This window comes from Leguminivora glycinivorella, chromosome 14 (genome assembly GCF_023078275.1).
Source record: "Leguminivora glycinivorella isolate SPB_JAAS2020 chromosome 14, LegGlyc_1.1, whole genome shotgun sequence".
Lineage (NCBI taxonomy): Eukaryota > Metazoa > Arthropoda > Insecta > Lepidoptera > Tortricidae > Leguminivora > Leguminivora glycinivorella.
In genome coordinates, this window is record NC_062984.1 from 17,151,406 (window position 1) to 17,169,661 (window position 18,256).

At 38.0% G+C, this 18,256-nt stretch overlaps 1 protein-coding gene across 1 annotated transcript in view; it reads left to right on the forward strand.

The window, feature by feature from the left end:
- LOC125233570 (guanylate cyclase 32E-like) overlaps positions 1-18,256 on the forward strand; it is a 221,132-nt gene that overhangs the window by 39,325 nt on the left and 163,551 nt on the right. Inside the window, exon 3 of the mRNA XM_048139626.1 lies at positions 17,466-17,577. Coding sequence (XP_047995583.1) covers positions 17,466-17,577 — 112 coding nt within the window. The remainder of the gene's footprint in view (positions 1-17,465; positions 17,578-18,256) is intronic.

An 18,256-nucleotide genomic window follows, 5' to 3' on the forward strand; every position in this document is an offset into this window, starting at 1 on the left:
GACGCGTGTCATTTATAAATCAAAATAATCTTTTGTGTAAAATTTTAAGACGTCTTACAATTTCTTATGAATGATCTAAATCGGTTCTGAAACAATAAGGTTCATTAATAAAAACCTTCAATAAAATTGGGAACCGTTTTTTATAGAAAATTTTAAGCTTATAGGAAAACGGCTATTATGCTAAATATACAGAGTGGGGCCTGTAACAAAGGCGAAGAATTGAACTGTAGGCTATTCTCCTTATACTGATCAACATTTGTTCAGTGACTTTTAAAAATTATGAAGTCTTTAAATTTTTAATTTTTCATACAAAATAAATATTAGCTTCAATGTACGCCATTATTGTTGTCATTGACGTTGTCTGTCACACTTTAGACTTAACAGAATTCGCAATACATTACCTCCTAGAAAAAACTTTCAAGGGTGATAAAAATCAAAATACAAGTTATTTTTAAATGTCGCCGAACAAATGTTGATCAGTATAAGGAGAATAGCCTAGAGTTCAATTCTTCGCCTTTGTTACAGGCCCCACTCTGTAGATAAATTATTTTCTTTGCATTTTTGAGGCTTACACTCTTTCGAAGCCCTAGGTTCTCCAAGGCCTTCTCGGTAGCTCTGTAGTAAATATATAATAATTAAGTAAAGGCTTACACTCTAATTTTAGCATTTATTTAGATAGATAGATATACGTTTATTTGTTTGTCACAATACACACAGAATACACAAAAGAATTAGAATACATAATAAGCAAATTGGAAAAAAGGAAATTACACAGATTTTTACCATAGCGTACTATGATACTGTGCGCGTCGCAACAAGACAAAAGGGTTACGGCGCAGTATTACGCTACGCCCTGAGGCAGCAGCACTGATATTCTGCCGGAACCGGATCAGATCACGATAACACATAATTGATTGAATAAGAAATATTGTAAAGAGATGAAATTATATACCTAAAATATCTATAAATAATTGCCTATGAAACGAGTGAGATGAATGCTATGATGAAAAGAAATGTGTGTTTGATGTTAGATCGATAGATAGTAAAATAATTGCTACAGCTAGAGCTAAAGCTGAAGCTAAATCCGGTAATCTGCAACCAGGTAGCCATATGGGATTTTTTTTTTTTTTTTTTTATTATAAATGGGCTTACTCTTGACCACAGACTAGCCAAAGGCAAAGACGTGGCCTACGATGGAGTGAGCTCGCCCAGAAGATGCCTGTTCACTCTTGATTTGAAGGTTGCCGGGATACCCAAACTTTGTTTTTCTAAAAGATATTTTTTAAAATGACGTTTAATAGTAAATTTAGTTTTAATTTGACGAATCGGGGGCGGGATATTGTTCCAGCACCTGGTTGCGAGATACCGGAAACAGCCTGTAAAAGCAACAGTTTTGTGAGGGTGAGCTTCTAGGTGACAGCGCCTGGTAGACCGTGTACCATGTCGTTCATGGAAAGAGGATATGCGTATTTTAGAGAATAAGTAATGGGGCTTTTTGTCATTCAAAACGCCAAATAAGAGACTCGCTAGATGTAAGTGCCTCCGTGAGGACATGTTTAATATGGATGCTTTGTTAAGGTATGGTGTAATGTGTGTTCTCGGTGGTATTGAGCTACAAAAACGGAAACAGGCATTTTGGACTCTTTGGATAAGACGACGAGTTTTTTCCAATAGTCGTGGCCCGTACACAATGTCTGCATAATTTAACTTAGAGAGTACCAGCGATTCGCACAACAACTTACGAATTTCCTCATTTAAGAGGTATCGTACTTGGTATAAGACCTTAAGACGAAAAAAACACGACTTCACTAATTCTCCTATATGCTTCTCAAACCTCAGCTGGTTGTCAATGACTAATCCCAAGTTTCTAGCCTCGTCTACGCGTTCGATCAGTGAACCCCTAATAAAAATTTTAGGTTCATTACATAAAATCCTAGAGAGTTGTACTTTGGATCCGAGTATCATAAACTTTGATTTAAGTGGGTTCAACAGTAATCCGTTATTATCTACCCAAGTGGAGATATTTTCCAGGTCTGTACTTATTTTTTGTAGCGCCTCATCGAACTGACTTGGACGGGCTGCATAATATAGTTGAACGTCATCTGCGTATAGGTGATAATTGCAGTTTTTGATGCTTTTGGTGATATCAGCAGCGTATATAATATACAGTAAAGGGCCGAGTATAGAGCCTTGAGGCACTCCTCGGGTTAGGTTTCTAGAGTCAGATATCATTACTGTACCATCGTACTTAGTTAATTTAACGGATTGCGTCCATTCAGATAATCACTAAACCACGCCAGTGATCTCGAACCTACTCCATAGAAACGCAATTTAGCGATTAGCAAGGCAGTATCTATACAATCAAAGGCGCGAGAAAAATCTAATAACACTAGACAGGTACCCTTGCCATTGTCTTGCTCTGAAATATTATCTACTACATCTATTAGAGCTGTAACCGTTCCCATTCCCTTGCGGAACCCTGATTGCACCTCAGGTAGAATATTATTGTCTTCTATATATTTGTAGAACTGCTCATAAACAGCCTTTTCCAAGACTTTAGACAAAAAAGGAAGTATGCTGATTGGCCTTAGGTCTTTAGGTTCAGAAGGGTTATCCACCTTAGGCAGTGGGGTGACCAGGGCAGACTTCCATATAGCAGGCACCTCTCCAGTCAATATTGACTTATTAATGATAGCCGTAATCACAGAGAGCGTACGCGGGAGTGTATTTATAAAAAGGCTCTGGGTTCTTGACATCGGTTTTTATTACGTGATGAGCGATTCCCACAACCCAGAAATATACATAAAATATTCTTTTACCGAAATTCTTCTGGTCTCAGAGGTATTTAATTATATTTCTTTAAAATAGAAGAACTTTATTTAAAAACGCTTACTTAGTTCGAATTTCAAAAACAAGTTTGATCAACTTATTGGCTTTCACCAGTAAACCCTCGATATTGATGTTTAGGTTTAAATGGGACATTTTTTCAAAGTTGTCCACCCCACTTTTTTTGTTTTTGGAAATTTTTATATGGTTTCCACTCAGAATCGCGAGCTCTTTCCAGTTACCATTTTTTCATACATTTTGTGTGGCGGTATCGGAATGGAAGGTTCGAAAAAATGTATGGAAATCTTGGGACATTTTTTTCTCCTATCAGGATCGAAAGAGCTCGCGATTCTGAGTATTAATCGCGTAAAAAATACTCATGTTACAAGAAAAGTGGGGTGGACAACTTTGAAAAACATGGCCCAAATCGTATCGTCGGCCTCCACGGAAGCTTGTTTTGTATGAAGTCATTTTCCGCTATTGCATTGACAATTTGGGAAGACCTTGGCGCCTTTAGACTTAGTGCTCCGATGTTACTTTTATAACGAACGGCTTCGCATGGGGAGTTTTTTTTGTATACTATGTACGTCGGTGGCAAACAAGCATACGGTTCGCTTGATGGAAAGCGTACACACTCTTTTTTGTTTTGTACTTAACAGACACAAGTACACAATGAAAAGTACAAGTTCTAAGGAGGGTTCGGGTTGCCAACGATTCAAAGGAATGAATGAATGAATGAATTTATTTGTCAATAGTGGGTTTACAAAAATGGTCTTAAAACTATTTACAATATGTAACTTCTACAGATCTCCACATTGTGCCTACAGACTGGCGTACAAATATCTTTTGCTAACCTCATGCATACTCAATCACATGCATACATTAAATATACCTACGTTACTATAATGATCTGTTAAGAAACTCGCCAACACTATAGAAACATTTCTCACACAACCAAGCTTTCATCATTTTCTTAAATACTGTACTTCTTTGTTCTTTTATGTCATGAGGTAATTTATTATAAATTGTAATACACATTATGTAGGAATTTACGACGGACATTATGTAGGACGATAAACGGAACAAGTTAGTTCCATAGATCCTTCCGTCACAAGCACACCGCAACCTCGTTGAGCTCTGGCAGCCTTAGTTCAGCATATGAATGGGTATATTAAGTTTTTCTTAATATATAAACATATCGCGGATTTTTTTTTAATCTATAAAAGAGAGACTTTTTCATACCTACATGACTTCATGATATATCTCTTTTATGGAAATTTAAAAACAACCTTTTTAAAGCTCGCGTTATTGTTTCCAACTTGATGAGCAAGTATCCCAATTTTAAATATTTTTATTAACACGCTTTTATATTAGGTCGTCGCGTATGTAACTAACTATGTAATGGAATCTAAGGAGGCTAATTTAACCATCTTCCAAGGATCGTAGCGTAATGAAAATTGGCAGCTGTATGTAGTTCTGATGACAATACAATAATATGGTACTGTTGAACAGATCTGATGATGGAGCCGGAAGATATGAACTGGAACTACATGATGGAACATCGTATCATAGCTGTTTTTGGATTTCTTAGAAAAGTCTTGTAATGAACTTTGACTACGATTAGGTTTCAAGGTCTGATGATGGAGCCGGAACATATGAACTGGAACTACATGATGGAACATCGTATCATAGCAGTTTTTGGGTTTCTTAGAAAAGTCTTGAAATGAACTTTGACTATGATAAGGTTTCAAGGTCTGATGATGAAGCCGGAAGATATGAACTGGAACTACATGATGGAACAGCGTATCATAGCTGTTTTTGGGTTTCTTAGAAAAGTCTTGTAATGAACTTTGACTAGGATTAGGTTTCAAGGTCTGATAATGGAGCCGGAAGATATGAACTGGAACTACATGATAGAACATCGTATCATAGTAGTTTTTGGGTTTTTTAGAAAAGTCTTGTAATGAACTTTGACTACGATTAGGTTTCAAGGTCTGATGATGGAGCCAGAACGTAGTATTTAAAATAAGTTGAGATAGGGTTTACTTGAGACCCTTAAGAGCAAATAAAGGGGGGCTCGCGCAAAAAAGAAAAATCAACGTAGTATTTAAAATAAGTTGGGTTAGGGTTTTCTTGTGACCCTTAAGACCAAACAAAGGGGGATTCGGGGGGCGAAGCCCCCCGCAAAATAAAAAGATTAACGTAGTATTTAAAATAAGTTGGGATAGGGTTTTCTTGAACCCTTAATAGGAAATAAAGGGGGGCCCCGCAAAAACGAAAGATCAACGTAGCACTTAAAATAATGTGAGTTAGGGTTTTGTTGTGACCCTTCAGAGCAAACAAAGGGGGGTTTTCTTGTGACCCTTCAGATTAAATAAAGGAGGGCTTGGGGGGCGAAGCCCCGGGGCAAAAAAGAAGGATCAGCGTAGTATTTAAAATAAGTTGGGTTCGGGTTTTCTTGTGACCCTGAAGAGCAAGAATAAGGGGGCTCGGGGGGCGAAGCCCCCTGCATAAAAGAAAGATCAACATAGTATTTAAAATATGTTGGGTTAGGATTTTCTTGTGACCCATAAGAGCAAATAAAGGGGGCTCGGGGGGCGACTCCCCCCCCTCCAAAAAAGAAAGATCAACGTAGGATATAAAAAAGGTGGGTGTGCCACTGCTAAGCATGTCGCGAAGGTCTACAGATCCCTGAGCCACTATCAGTATTTTAGTTGCTTAGCAAAATGTCGCGTCCACGTTCCATATCCAGGTTCAACCCACGTAAATATACTAGAGTGCGACTGAGAAAATTCAACCCTTTGTCTCTTTCTCTGTAAGATGAAATCCTTAAGTTCTGTATTTCATTAATCTTCAAATTAGCGCACCACTATGAAAAAAATTTCGCGCTCGCTACGCTCGCCATTTTTTCCCTACATGCTAAAGTTTCTTCCCAAACCTGCCAAAACTCAAATTCTCTCAACCAACCCACACAATCCTAATCGATTGCACAGGCCGGCACTGGCTCCTAGTGATTTCAAGTTGGGCATCTACCGTGCACAAGATGCAAGGCACTACGCAGTGGTGTACTTAGGGTCCCGTACTTTTGCGGTTGGACAAGCGCATGTGGCCCTGAGTAGAGTAAAATCACTTAGTGCTCTCCAGATAGAAGAACTAGATTGTTCTAAGCTGACAGGTAAAACACCATGCAATACAGACACAATGGCGGAGATGGAGAGAATGTGGGCTCAATAAAATATAAATTGAAATAAAAATAAAAATTCAATGAATCAATCAATGACTTTATTGCGATAAACTTGGTACCTATAGACATCAGGTGGTATTAATTATTATTAAATAGCAATATTAGCAATACGTGTTAAGCCACAAATGGCTTGCGAAATTCGCCTACTTGAAATAAAGCTATGTTTAAATTTTAAAGATATTTCATTATTAACGACAAAAAAATATAAAATAAATTTATAGTTTAAAAAAACTAGAAAAACACGCTTTTATAAATGCACGTAAAAGCCAAAAATAAATTATGAATCGTTCAAGTTGTCTCTATTTCTGGGATGAAGAGTAAACTATGTGCTTTTAATTATAATATTTGATTGTAAAAGCGTGGGGCGCTGTAACAGGAAAAACTTTTTGTATAACTTGCTGAGAAATCAAATTAAGCTATGTTACGAGAAGCAGTTTACACAGATTGGCGCGCTAACTGGACTTGCAGCACGACTGAAGCGCCCCACGCTTTTACAATCAAATATTATAATTAAAAGCACATAGTTTACTCTTCATCCCAGAAATAGAGACAACTTGAACGATTCATAAATTTCATAATTTATTTTTGGCTTTTACGTGCATTTATAAAAGCGTGTTTTTCTAGTTTTTTTAAACTATAAATTTATTTTAACAAGAGAATTTATTATAACCATAACATAAACTGTTAACAAATAATACACCTAAACCATGAAAAAATCCGCTCGAACATACAAATAAACTTGCAAACAGACGCGACGGAGGACTTTGTTTTATAAGGTGGAGTGATTCAGCCTTTCCGCTTGTTATCGCTGCAGCGCGCAGCGGGTTATCACTTATCAGGCCCCGTAGCCGAATGGCATTTCTGCGACGCGAAACGAAATCGAAACGCCGCAGAAAGGTAGTCTGGCTCTGTCGCGCCAATACGCAAGAGCGATAGAGATAGATAGCTACGAAAGGGGTGCGCCAAAGTTCATATAAAATTGGTACATAGATTATTGGTAGTCCGAAAATGTTTCTCATACAATTTTACATTATAATGATCATTATATATAACAATTTTATGTTAATAACTATCGTAACTTCGAATGACTTATGTTCATAATGTCATTCATCATAAATACATTTTATACTAATGTTAATGTTTATATCCTTATTGATTATAACGATTGCGAACAATATAATTTGTCGTTATATTATTGTTAATGTTAACAGAACAGAAATCACATGTGACAGTGTCCAGTTAGGTGCGACGACGAGCGTAGCGAGGAGGAGCATGTTAGGTTGACCGTGAGTAAACCAGAAACGACTTTTTAATGTAAATTGTAGGTATACGTCACTTTCAAAGCTCCAAGCGCGCTTCTATAAATGGCACAAGTTTTTCATAGAACTTCCCCAAAACTTTTTAAACAACTTTATGATGAATGATTTTCTTAAACACAAAATTATGAATGTTATTAAATATTTGTATAGAAGTTATGATTAAAAATTTTCGGCCAAATTATTATTTATTTTATTTTATTTTTATTCATAATAATTAACACAGCATTACAGATAAACCAAAGCACTGTGAAAATACATATATGATCCCTATATATACATAACGGGAAAAAGTTGACATACAATAAACACTAATAAGGCACAGAAGAAGGACGAACATCCATCATCTCGCTGAACCTCAGACATTCATCACGTACAACCATCCATCTACTAGCAAACACATCACATTCAGGCGCTGATGCGAGGAGTAAATTCAAGCTGTGTAATGCTCGAACAAAAGGAGAGTTCCTTCTCGACACTGTTCGGGAACTTGGCACTGGCAGAAGACAGCGGTTTCGAGGCCGAAACTCAAATTTAGACGGTATCGGGACAAGCAGCCGTACTACTTGTGGTGTCAATTCGATACAGTCAGAGTCACCGCGTAGGATGGTACAAATTGCAGTGAGAAGTGCCGAACTGCGTCTTACCTCGAGTGAGTTATATCCCAGCATTCCTAACAAAAATTTGGTGGGATAGAGAAATGGGTAATACCCGTACAATTTTCTGTATAGGAAGCGCAAGAAAACTTTCTGCACTTTTTCAAGTTGCAAGACATATGTAGTCTCGTAGGGACTCCAAACGACAGAGGCCGTCTCAAGTTTACTCCTCACTAAGGCGTTGTAGAGCAGCTTTATTGTATGTGAGTCAGTAAAATCCTTGGCAAATCCTAACCTCCTGTAACAATTACGGGTCAATGCATTCAAGTGCTCATGGAAATTGAGACGAGAGTCTAGGATGACACCGAGATCACGAATAGAGCTAACACGAACTAAATTGTTTGAACCTAAAGTATATTCGTACATCAGTGGATTCCGAGCTCTACTAAAACTTATAACCGCGCATTTGGAGACATTAAATGAAAGTATATTTCTTACGCTCCACTCGTGCAGCAGATCAAGATCCTTTTGAAGAGATTCACAGTCTGAGATTTCTTGCACGCCATAAATCAACTTTAAGTCATCGGCATAAAGAAGGCATCTAGCGAATCTCGGAACGGATGCCAGGTCATTAATCATTATACCGAAGAGCAAAGGACCCAGCACCGATCCCTGACTGACTCCAGATCTAGTGTGGTAAGCGTTCGATATAAAGCAGCCGTGTTGCACATATTTGCTCCTATCGCGAAGATAACTAGCGAAGAAACGGAGCAGTTGCGGGGAAAAGCCTATATCGCACAACTTGCTCAATAGCACATCGTTATCCACGCGATCAAATGCTTTTTGAAAATCGAAGTACAACACGTCCGCTTGTATACCCCTGTCCATATGATCGGATACCGAGTCCGCCAAAGTTAGAAGATTCGACTCCACTGAGCGCCGAGGCCTAAAACCGTGCTGGGAATCGCTAAGGAAGGGCTTAACTTGAGGAGCTACGAGCGTATTCACGATGATCTCAAATACCTTAGCAATCGACGACAGAATGGCTATAGGTCGATAATCTTCCACGCAGGTTGAGTTACTAGTTTTAGGAATAGGTCGCACTCTTGTGACTTTCCAGTGATGCGGGTAAACTCCAGTACACAATGATGTGTTCAAAATGTTACATAAGGGTTCTATAAGCCACTCTTTACACCCTTTTAATATATAGGCCGGAACGTTATCAGGACCTGGGGAGCTACGCGGCTTTAAACGCTTTATAGCGGCTTCAATGTATAGCGGAGATATAAGGCTTATATGAACGTAATTAGAATTACAAGTCAAGTCACTGCGAACAGTTTGCTCAAAGTCAAGGTTTGGAGGTCATTTCTCAAAATTTTGCCACCCCCACCTGCCAGTACGTTTATGTTAGAACTTTTTTTTTAGTATACAATATCTTCATAAATAAATTATCAATACATATTAAAAGACAGTTTTTACATAGAGGCCTGATGCTTTGAAATCGATTTATTTTATATTAATGAAATAAATAATAATTGTAACAAAGTTTTGTCGTTCACCTTCCGTGTCCCAACGCGGAGTACTCATGTTTCGAGTTGTTAAAAGTACACAAATTATTAACTTTACTTACCTTTATTGCTGTATTTTATTTGCATATATCCTTAACTTTTAAAACTAGAGTATCTGATAATAATATTACACTTATGTTCCAAGTTATTTGGCTTTAAAGTTTGTCCACGGCCGTTTTTGTCGTTGACCTGTCGAGACAAACTCGCAAGCACTGTGCGATCCCTACTCCACCTCTGCCGCCCCACCCCGCATGAATCGAAGCCGCCAGTATCGGCCATCACCTGCAAGCAACGGCACGTGCTCACTACGCCTTGATTAGAAAATAGAAATTTTTAATTACCTCAAACGGGAGTTTGTAACGGGTAAGTAGTCGTTATTCTGTCAATCATAAACTGGTTATTGTTTGAGATAATGCATTAACTGTAACATATGTTTCGTATTTTGTTGCTTATTTTTAGGCACCTAAATATTAAGTTCGTTTGGCAAATACTTTTTGAGTTTTGGCGAAATAACTGGCATTTTGTCGGTCACCTGTGCATCGTTCACCTGGCTAAAATAGGCAAGTGAACGACATTTTAGGACAGGGTGATGACAATAATGATAAATTTACCAATCGTAATAATACTTTTTTACACCTTCAATATTTGTTGTGTGCGTTAAATGAGAAAAGTATTACTGTTATATCGGTTTAGGCTGCATTTCTCAAAGGATTGTTGCTTTTTTGTGGTGTGTGTCCTTCACCTGTGCGATAAAGCCAGGTGAACGACTCAGTGACAGGAAACCGACACGTCGATCACTTGTCATAAGCCAGATGAACCATTACGAGGGGCGATCAATCGGATCAATAAGTAATGATAATGAGTATTAATTAAAACATAATCTAGAATATGAGTATTATGATAATAATAATAATGAGTATCCTTATATTTTTATAATTAAAAGTAACTCTTCTGTGATTTATTTAGATATTTTAATTTTTCATTTGTTTTTTGCCCCCTTTAAAAGATGAAATATTAATTATACTAATTATAGTCTAAATACCGTGTAAGTAAGCAAGTGATTGCTTGAAGTGAAGTCACTTCATTATACTTCAGAGTAGCTATTATATTATAATTTTATTTAAAGGTTGGGTATAAAATATTAATGACCCCCTTCCTTGAGATTTTTGAGCGGCGGTTAAAAACCAGGGATGTAACGGAGCTCTGCTTCTGCTTCCGTTTCTGCAGAACTTCCGTTTTGTTTTAGACATCCGCTTCTGTTCCGGTTCTGTTATTTTTCAAACGGAAGTTATAGCGGATGTCGGAACCTAGCGCGACGGTGAGACATGAGCAGCGTAAATCAAAGACCAACAGGTTTATACCTGTCATTCGCTCATCTCTCCGCTGCCACGTGCTGCGATACTAAACATTAATCGCTTCGCTTCATTTCATTGCGCGCCAATATTTGTCCTGTCCACCTAGTTAGTAGCGAGTGAACAACTATTCAGTGGTTGTTTATTAAATACAGTTTACTTCTTTTACAATCACTCCATTTAATTTACGTAAAAATTTAATTGTGTGCTAACAATTATACATATCACGTTTACTGGTTAGTTTTGGATTATATTATACTACCTAACGAGTAAGTTTTCTTTTCGTTTCTAAAACCTTTTACGGCATAATAAAGGTTTAAAAAGATTCTTATGTGATTTTAGTGAGTAAACAACTAAACATCTTAAAGTTCAAGGTGATTTAAATATTTGGATTGTAATGAATGATCGTATACTTAAGATGGTATACTTACTGATATAATCAGGTAACTTTTCTTTTCGTTTTTAAAACCTAAGTGGGCCTAAAGGCTGATTTACAAACTGCTGATTACATGGCTGAACAGTAAACACCTAAAAGTTATAGGTAATTTAATTAGTTTTGGTTTAGGTTATACCTATGTGGTATTTTTTCTTTTCGTTTTTAACATCTATAAGTTCCGCTTCTGGTTCCGGTTCCGCTTCTGCTTCCGTTAAACTAAATTCAAAACTTCTGCTTCCGCTTCCGGTTCCGTTAAAACCACATCCGTTACATCCCTGTTAAAAACTATTATAATGCTGATGGGCAGGTGAATGACGTCCATATCAGGTGAATGACCACCAAACTACAGGTGATCGACTACGGACGCAGGTTAGCGACGCTTGTCGTTAACTTGTCAAATGTGTCATACAAATTTGTACTAATTTGTCGTTAACCTGCTGCTGTTGTCGATAACCTGTGTTTATTTATCCTTCACCTGATCATGATGTCGTTCACCTGAATTTTAATCGATTATAACTTCTAAAATAATTAATTGATATCGGTGCCTTTGACATTTTTGAAATGTTTGAGACGCATTCAAACGATCCCTACAATTTTTTTTTTTAAAATGCGACATTTAAAAAAAAAGCAAATCTTTCACCTGTCGGTGCCAAAATTTTGAGAAATGGCCTGGAACATTTGACAAAAAGACAGAAGAAAAGAAGTCTGCGAAGGCCTGAGCTGCCTCCGTCCCTTCAAACTCATTCCCCTGGAAGGTTACTTGAGCCTCGAATCCTCCCTTGGCCTTTAGGTTTCCAACATGTTGCCAAAGCGCTTGAGGGTTGGACGCAAGCTTAAACTGCATGTTAGCAATGTAGTCATCGTATGCACTTGTTAAACGAAGCTTAAGACTGGCCCTAAGCCTAGAGAAGCTGGAATATATAGACTCGTCTCCTGAACGTTTCCAATCTCTATGCAGTTTAGCCTTCATCTTAAGTCCCGCAATGATATCAGACGTAAACCAAACCGGGAAACGTTTACAAGGTTTATTAAATCTAGATTTCCGGGGTATACATACATCAAAAATGTTGTATAATATATCATAAAACATATCTACAGCCACGTTGGCATCACGAGTCTTAAGTAGGTCATGCCAGGACACCTTTGACAATAACAGGTAGATAAGTTCATAATTGCCTTTCGAAAAGTTCCAGTCACGGCTTAAATCGACATTGCTGGCTTTTATGAAAGCAGACTTGTGTCCCGATCTCGTAAACGGTACGTCAATTTCCAGCGGTGGATGGTACGCGTCACGATGAGAGACAAGCCCGCCATCTTCCATCTCACAAACCTTCACACAACTCGAATCGCCACGCACCAGGACAACATCTAGCACTCCTCCAAATGCATTCGATACATCATTCGTCTCATTCAAGTTACAAACAGTTGTAAAATAACAGAAATAGCTTAAAATATTCACAGAAGAATAGGTCGGGTTTAGGTTTAAATCGCCGACAATTACCACAACACCCTTCAAGGACTCAATAACAGATTCAACTTTGTGAAAAAAGCTCATATACACATCGTCAACAGACTTAGGAGGTATATATATAACACACACATAGCACAAAGTATGCTCCAGATAGAACGAGGCCCAGAGATCTTCGCCACCGGTCGTCTCAAGGTCCTGAAGGTTATGAATTGATAATAATGAAACAAAATGATGATAAGTAAAATTATGACAAATGATCATTCGGAGCACAAATCGGTATAAACAATATTTTTGTAACAAATAATTTTATATGAGCCAATATGGAACCCTACGAAAGAGATATTATCGTGAGCGTTTCGTGAGCGTTTGTGCATTCGGCTACGCACACTGTGCTCAGATTGACCGTAACTATGCCGCGTAAAGCTCAAGAACGGCCTTTATGAGTAGTTGACGTCGACCTTTGACGATAGATGATTCAAGGTTCTAGCTTAGGGTTGAGATTTACAAATAAATATAACATCGACTACTTCACTAATTACTATCCCTTCAAGCTAACTTTGTAATACGGATTTTGAATTTAACCTTTAATATGGTAAGGGCATACATATAATTTATCACCATAATTTTAGACTTTATTTGTGAAGTATATAAAATTCATTGTTAAGCGCCGCCCAAATCTCAATTAAGGTGGTTCGCAATTCGTCTGTACCTATGTTTTTTTAGGGTTCCGTACCGAAAAGGTACAAAAGGAACACTTAGTGCCTTTTCACATTATCCGATCCGATATCGGATGTCGGAAGGATTTCAATAGTATAAATTAAAGATGGCGGCTTAAATGTATGGGATATCGGTCCTTCATCCGATATCGGATCGGATAATGTGAAAACGCACTTATGGTGCCGCTCTGTCCGTCTGTCTGTATGTCTGTCACATTACTAAATATCTCGAGAACTCGAGAACTACTTATGGTATCACTTTGAGATTTGGAATATTTATGAAGATCGTGAACCTCTACAAATTGTTTTTTTTTTTTAATTTATTAATATTAATTATAGAAAATGGCCAAAATGAAAGGGAGGCAAACTGTAAATGTCAAGCTGCTAGGTCAAATGGGGTATCGTTATTTCGGATACGTTTTTTGCGATAAGCAGTTAACATTTGGTTTTAAATGAATTTGTAGTAAACACTTTCCATTTAAAACTTACTCAACAGGTCGTTAGCCTCTCTCCCACGCAACCATCGAAGCCTCTTCGATTACCATGACACCCACGAGAGGGAAGGGGGTGGTAAAACTCTTAACCCGTCATCAAGCAGGGGGCTATTCATCCTCCTTGCGTTATCCCGGGCATCCCGGTATTTGCCACGGCTCATGGGAGCCTGGGGTCCTTTTTGACAACTAATGCCAAGATTTTGCGTAGACACTAGTTTTTACGAAAGCGACTGCCATCTGGCCTTCTAACCCGAAGGGTAACTCCTTCTATGACATAAAAGATTTCTTTGACCTACCAAATAACTTATATTAGAATAAAATAATAATTATGTATAAAATCAAATTAACAAATCTAAATGACATATCATATGTAATATAATCAATGAATGCATCTTTCAATTAAATATTCGAAATTATAACTAGACTGAAATTGTAATAATCTTAATTTAATTGCTGTTAAATAATTTTATTGATGAACGTGTAATATTTATAATATTATTAATAAAATGTCTATGTCTATGTCTATGTCTAGGCCTTATTGGGATTAGTCCAATTTCCTCACGATGTTTTCTTTCTCCGAAAAGCGACTGGCAAATACCAAATGACATTTCGCACATAAGTTCAGAAAAACTCGTTGGTACTAGCCGGGGTTCGAACCCGTGACCTCCGTATTGAAAATCGCACGCTCTCACCGCTAGGCCACCAGCGCTTAACCAGTAATAACGCTAGGGCCATATTATTTACATTTATTTAATTATGAGTCGGTTTGGTTTAATTTTATGAAAGATTGGACTTAATATCTAAGCATCATTTATAAGATTATATTACATTTAATTGGGTATAAATGCCAATCATGATTAGCTTAATTAAAGGGGGTGTTATGGGTTTGTAACTAGGTACCTATTTAATTTTGCGGAAGGGGGGTGGATTGTGAAATACCTTTGATTTGACTTTATACTTTATTAACTTCCCGCTATTGACGTGTAAATTGATCTGTACTTGATTGTAATAGTACCTAAATACTAGTAGTATTGATACCCGAGTATGCAAAAGATTTCAATTTTTGAACCACGAGCGTAGCGAGAGGCATTTATAACCCCCGATCCAAAAACGACTTTGACGACTTTGTTACAAGTTTGACGTGTCTGTCTGGCTGTGTGTGTTTTGATTTGTGTGTGTGTGAACCGATTTAGATTTAGTTTTTGTTGTTTGAATGCTGAGTTAGTCGGAAGTGTTCTTAGCTATGTTTCCTGAAAATCGGTCCACTATGTCGGGGTTTTTTTTTTAATTTAAATTTTGTGGTTAGGTTATCCCATTCCAATTACATTTTCTGAAATAAATGGGTGAAATTAAATTAAGGCAAATGATAATGAAATACAATTAAAGCACAATAATGGGTTTGTGGTCTGAGCCTCCAGTGAATAAACATTAATTATTGATTTTAATTATAAATACATTTTAACGAGCGGAACTAAAATAAATGTCAATTTTCATCCATCTCTTTGATGATCGCTTCCCCCGGGTACCAATGTGTTCTCTCTTTAATTTGTTTATCGGTCTAGGGGTCAACGACCCCTAGCAACCCAGTTTGTGGAGTGTTTCGAAATGTCATTAATTAGTAAAGTGTCGCAGGTTAAATTACCTTCGGTATTCGAGAGGTTTAAAAAAATAAGACACTTTTGTAGGGTTCCGTAGTCAACTAGGAACCCTTATAGTTTCGCCATGTCTGTCTGTCCGTCCGTCCGTCCGTCCGCGGGTAATCTCTGTGACCGTTAGCACTAGAAAGCTGAAATTTGGTACCAATACTACCAATATGTATATCAATCCCGCCGACAAAGTTGTAAAATAAAAAGTGGAAAAAAATGTTTTGTTAGGGTACCGCCCCCCTACATGTAAAGTGGGGACTGTTTTTTTTTTTCATTTAAACCCCAACGTGTGATATATTTTTGGATAGGTATTTAAAAATGAATAAGGGTTTACTAAAATCGTTTTTTTGGTAATATTAATATTTTCGGAAATTTCGGAAATAATAAAGAAGTGTGTGTGCCCCCCCCCTCCCCACCAACTTTTGAACCATATTTTTTAAAAATATGAAAGAAATAACAAAAGTAGAACTTTATAAAGACTTTCTAGGAAAATTGTTTTTAACTTGATAGGTTCAGTGAATTTTAAGTTCCGCCAGGATCGACGCATTGGTGCGGTGCGGATCATGGAATCAACACACATCTCAAATGCGTCGATTCTGCTCCGAGTAATCACCGTCAAAGTCCAGGATTCTGAACCATACAGGAATATAGAGAAGACCAGGGTACGCATTAGCTTGGTTTGATATGAATACCTAAGTAGGGTAAAATCACCAAAAATGAAGAGCTAAGCAAATTTCCTTTGATTTTTTTTCATATATGATGTACTTAACAAATTTTCAACAATGTATTTTTTTTTATGTGATAAAAAAATTACATTTTACGCACAAGTACGTCACGTACACGCACACGCTCTCGCATGCGCATGCACACACTCTCGCATGCGCACGCACACACACACACACACACGCATACGCACACGCTCACACACACACGTGTATTATTTGTTACTAAAAATAAAAACGAAATCATTTATTTCAATAAAACTGAACATCCAATTAAAAAATGTACATTGCACGAAACGTGCAAAAGTTGACCGTAAAAACTGAAAAATTCTTTGTGACGCTCGTGTATTAGGTACCTTCCGGATTTCCAGGTACGAATACAAGCTTGCTTTTAGATAAAGTAAAAACATAGAAGGATATTTTAGCAAAGCTTAAATTACGCTTATTTTCTTTTGTTTCTTCCTCGACCCGTCTATCTATTTAATTATAGCATTTTTTTCATGATAGACAGTTTTAAATACAGAATCTTAAGCCTTCATTTTAAACGATCATCATATTAAAATAAAGAAATACCTATATCATTTGTTCTTATAAAAAATAAAAACACGCAGAAATATTTGGGGAAAATATGATTTTGGCCACTTCCAGGCTGCGAAACAGCGCTAAGGTACAGCGGGGCAAATCTCGACTGGGGGGCAATTGTAACTAATCCATTTTTTCCATTATTACACTATAATGTTGAGTTCTACATGTATCCACTGAACATGCCTACCATATATAACCGGTGGACACTCTATTTAATAATGCAAACATTGTAAAACATGAAAAAATTGACCAGTTACATTTGCCTCCCAGTCGAAATTTGCCCCACTGTACCTTATCTAGTTTTATCCCTAAACGACCCATACATTTCAGGGGCACACTTTTTTGTATGGACTTTGTCAGTCTCGTATGAAATCGTTGTTGGTTACACCGTGTATTCGTACCGTGGTTACGCTTCTGTGTGTTAATAAAGACGTGCGTCCCTTCTGTGTATTTTACGCCTAAGTTAGACGTTAATCTGTATTGATTGTTTCAGAGTAATGAGTCAGATGCGGGACTTGGGGGTCGTGGCGTTCTTCGGGCCCGATGACACGTGCCACACCGAGGCGAAACTGGCCGCGGCTTGGAACCTGCCGCTTATATCCCATGTGAGTAATTGCTTTTATAATTCCGGTACATCCATATTTTGAACGCCGCGTTGACTTTGCCATACAGTTGGCCCGACGCTTCGCTCGCGAGACGCTAGATGTGGGGGGCCCTAACCCCCGACGTAAAAACGACGGAGTGTTATAAGTTTGACGTGTCTGTCTGTCTGTTTGTTTGTTTGTTTGTTTGTGTGTGTGTGTCTGTCCGTGGCATTGTAGCTCCCGAACGGATGAATCGATTTAGACATAGTTTTTTTTTGTTTGAAATCTGAATTAGTCGGGAGTGTAAGAATACTCACTGGATAAGGAGCCATGTTTCATGAAAATCCGTCCACTATGTCGGGGGTTATAGGTTATAGGTTATAGGTAAACGCGGGCTTGGTTTCCGCAACTCGACGTCATAATTTGCGCCTATTTTGCGTGATGGGTTGCGGCACTAATCCTGCCAACCCAGCTCTACCAGAAAGCCTAGCAGACCCTTTATGTTGCCGACGACTTCTGGGAGACACCCCGGCGACCCGAGGTGTTGTGCCCGGTATTCTGCCACCCCTGGGCATTCGAGAATGACGTGAGCGGCTGTTTCTTCTGCCTCCGTGCACGCTCTGCAGAGGGGGCTGTCTGTAACACCCAGGGTAAATAAGTGTTTGTTGAAAGGGGCATGGCCAGCTATGGCCCCCACAAG